The 4,108-nt window shown below is 32.6% G+C and overlaps 1 protein-coding gene across 1 annotated transcript; it reads left to right on the top strand.

Moving 5' to 3' along the window:
• Nucleotides 1–791: 791 nt before the first annotated feature.
• LOC142232651 (uncharacterized) lies at nt 792–1,889 on the top strand. The gene has a single exon (XM_075303293.1). The coding sequence runs from the start codon at nt 826–828 to the stop codon at nt 1,750–1,752; it is 927 nt and encodes a 308-aa protein (XP_075159408.1). The 5' UTR covers nt 792–825; the 3' UTR covers nt 1,753–1,889.
• The last annotated feature ends 2,219 nt before the right edge of the window (nt 1,890–4,108 follow it).

Raw genomic sequence — 4,108 nt, forward strand, 5'->3', positions numbered from 1 at the left:
AAAAAAATTGTCAAAATGTTATTTCTATAGGAAATGTTGTCAAAATTGTATTTCTATAGAAAATTTTGTTAAAATTGTATTTCTATAGAAACTTTTGTCAAAATTTTATTTCTCTAGAAAATTTTGTCAAAATTTTATTTCTATAGAAAATTTTGTCAACATTTTATTTCTTATTCTTATTTGACGAGATATACCAAACTTCGTGTCAATTAACCTGTGTAGCATTGGTATTATTCCTTTTTCAATCCATATGTGAGATTTAAGCCCCTCCACCCTAACGCAAATCATGCAGCACACGGAAGCTATCTAGTTCGAAACGAATGTGCAAAAAACAAAAACTGACACCATGTCATGGCCTTAGGCATTAAATAAAATCATCTTTTGCTTAGCATACCACAGTGCCATAATTTACAACAATGCTGATCGTAAAAAATCAATATGAATAAAAAAACCCTGATTTTGGTTTCGTTTAAAGGTAAAAGCGAAAAAGAAATAATATTTTTTGGGGGGAATTAATTTTACTTTCATTTTTTTTGTTTTTTGAATTTACTCTCCTCCTCTTTGCCATATGAGCGGGCAGTTGTTGTGCATAATTTTTCACTTTTGTTTGCTATCGCAGCCATTGGTAATGGGCATGAATTAGGGCATTAGTGGGGTAGCGACGAGGGTTGTTGTTACCGCTGCTGCTGGAGAAGTTTGTGACGATGATGATGATGAGAAAACGCATGAAACCTATAAAAGGCCAATATGAAGCCAGATTTTAACTCAGTTAATTGATTTAAACTGTGGGAGTAAACTCCAGCCACAAAAATCCGGAATAATAAAATGAGTTGCAAACTCTCATTAGTCGCATTGGCTGTCGTATGCCTGGCGGTTAGTATCGAAGCTGGGGCCTTACGCGTACCCGTACATGCATCCGCCGATAGTGTTGTCGTTCACAAATTGGATTATGAAGGTGTACAGGAGAATGTTAGGGGATCACGGCAGGCCTACGAAGAAGGCTCATCGGGAGAAGATTCCGATGAGGATGATGAAGAAGATGACGCTGAACGCATTCAGCAGAACATCATACAACAGCAACAGGCCCAAGAACAAGCGGCAAATGATTCGCAAGAAGGTAGCGAAGAAGATTCCGATGAGGATGACGATGATGATGAGGAAGATGATGACGATGATGATGAACCCTCATTCCTGGGTCGCAGAAGGCGGGATGTAGATTCCGTTGCCACTCCCTCAGAATCTGTAGTTACCAATGAAATTGTGGAGGAGACTGCAAAACCCTCGGTTGATGGTGATAATAAAGAAGAGGTTATAGTGGAGAATACTGAGGGTACCGAAGCAGCAGCTACTGGCTCTACTACTTCGTCGCCATCATCTTCTAGTACCAATGTTTTGATACTCATCCGAGATGCCATTAAAAAGGTCACCACTGAATTGCCCAACTCAGAGCAAGTGGCCACCAGTGCCCAACAATATTTCCAATTATTCGGTCATTTCCTTCAACAAACCATCGAACAAGTTATTGGAGATGACGATGATGAGGATGAAGTTGAAGCTGTAACAGTTATTCCTGAATCTGCAGCCGCTGCATCTTCACTAGTAGAAGCTGAGAAGGAAACATCATCTTCATCCACAAGTGGAGATAAAGAAACAACTTCCGAAACCAATGGTGATGAAAAGGAAAAGCCCACAATGGGGAATAAACCAGCTGCAGAAACATCTTCAGCAACAACTGTTGAGTCTAAGGCCTAGAGTTGAGGCACTGGTTGACACTCTACTACGACTTTCAGATGCAAATGGTAGCTTTAGCAGAGTGCCAACTATTCTCTTAGTTTTTATTTAGCTAATAGTAAAATTTTAATTTATTTATTTATTTATTGAAAATTAGAATAAAAGAAAATTTATTTAAAAATAGAAAAAAACAAGTATATACGGCCGTAAGTTCGGCCAGGCCGAATCTTATGTACCCTCCACCATGGATTGCGTAGAAACTTCTACGAAAGACTGTCATCCACAATGGAATTACTTGGGTTGTGGTATCTTAAAACTTCTTAACATCGTTTTCTAAATTGTGAGTTAGTCCATACGTGGTAAAGAACCTGAATTGAAATATAGGGGTCGCTTATATGGGAGCTGTATACAATTATGAACTTGATATGGACCAATTTTTTGTGATTGGAGATATAACTATAGGTCGATATGGACCTAGTTAGGCATGGTTGTTAACGGCGCAATGTACTGGCACAATGTACCAAATTTCAACTGACTCGGATGAAATTTGCTCCTCCAAGAGTCTCCAAAACCAAATCTCAGGATCGGTTTATATGGGGGCTATATATGATTATGGACTGACATGGACCACTTTTGGCATGGCTGTTAAATATCATATACTACCACCACGTACCAAATTTCAACCAGATCGGATGAATTTTGCTTCTCCAAAAGGCACCGGAGGTCAATTCTGGGGATCGGTTTATATGGGGCTATATATAAACATGGACTGATATGAACCAATTCCTGCATGATTGTTGGATAACATATACTAACATCACGTACCAAACTTCAACCGAATCGGATGAATTTTGCTCTTCCAAGGGGCTCCGGAAGTCAAATCTGGTGATCGGTTTATGTGGGGGATATATATAATTATTGACCGATATGGATCATTTTTTGCATGGTCATTAGAGACCATATACTAAAACCATGTACCAAATGTCAGCCGGATCGGATGAAATTTGCTTCTCTTAGAGTCCACGCAAGACAAATTAGGGGGGTCCGTTTATATAGGGGCTATACGTAAAAGTGGACCGATATGGGTCATTTGCAATACCACCCGACCTACATCAATATCAACTACTTGTGCCAAGTTTCACGTCGATAGCTTATTTCGTTCGGAATATATTTTGTCAAATTTTTATTTCTATAGAATGTTTTGTCAAAATTTAATTTCTATAGAAAATTTTGACAAAATTGTATTTCTATAGAAAATTTTGTCATCTTGCAGTCTATAGGGCTTTGCCCAAATAAATTTGACAAGCATAGTTTTCCTCTGTTGGTTAAGCTACACTTGTAGTTTAGTCAATGCATGACTTTAAGCTGAGATCAAAAACAACAATAAAAATTTTAATTTCTATAGAAAATTTTGTCAAAATTTTATTTCTATAGAAGATTTTATCAAAATTTTATTTCTATTGAAAATTTTGTCAAAATTTTATTTCTATAGAAAGTTTTGTCAAAATTTTATTTCTATAGAAATTTTTGACAACATTTTATGTCTATAGAAAATTTTGTCAAAATTTAATTTCTATAGAAAATTTTGTCAAAATTTTATTGCTATAGAAAATTTTGTCAGAATAATATTTCTATAGAAAATTTTGTCAAAATAATATGTCTATAGAAAATTTTATCAAAATATTATTGCAATACAAAATTTTGTCAAAATTTTATTTCTATAGAAAATTTTGTCAAAATGTTATTTCTATAGAAAATTTTGTCAAAATTTAATTTCGATAGAAAATTTTGTCAAAATTTTATTTCTATAGAAAATTTTGACAAAATTTTATTTCTATAGAAAATTTTGTAAAAATTTTATTTCTATAGAAAATTTTGACAAAATTTTGTCTCTATAGAAAATTTTGTCAAAATTTTATTTATGTTGATTTTTTTCAAAATTTTTTATTCTACAGAAAATTTTGTTAAAATTTTATGTCTATAGAAAATTTTGACAAAATTTTATTTCTATAGAAAATTTTGTCTCCATAGAAAATTTTGTCAAAATTTTATTTATGTTGATTTTTTTCAAAATTTTTTATTCTACAGACAATTTTGTTTAAATTTTATGTCTATAGAAAATTTTGTCAGAATTTTGTTTCTATAGAAAATTTTTCAAAATTTTATTTCTATAGAAAAGTTTGTCAAAATTTTATTTCTATAGAAAATTTTGTAAAAATTTTATTTTTTTATTTCTATAGAAAATTTTGTCAAAATTTTATTTCTATAGAAAATTTTGTCAAAATTTTATATCTAAGAAAATTTTGTCAAAATTTTATTTATGTTGATTTTTTTTCAAAATTTTTTATGTTGTTGTTGTTTAAATTTTATGTCTATA

This window comes from Haematobia irritans, chromosome 4 (assembly GCF_050003625.1).
Source record: "Haematobia irritans isolate KBUSLIRL chromosome 4, ASM5000362v1, whole genome shotgun sequence".
Taxonomy (NCBI): Eukaryota; Metazoa; Arthropoda; class Insecta; order Diptera; family Muscidae; genus Haematobia; species Haematobia irritans.

What these genes read in the sequence shown, in the direction of transcription:
- LOC142232651 (XM_075303293.1), top strand. Translation starts at nt 826, where the DNA reads ATGAGTTGCAAACTCTCATTAGTCGCATTGGCTGTCGTATGCCTGGCG.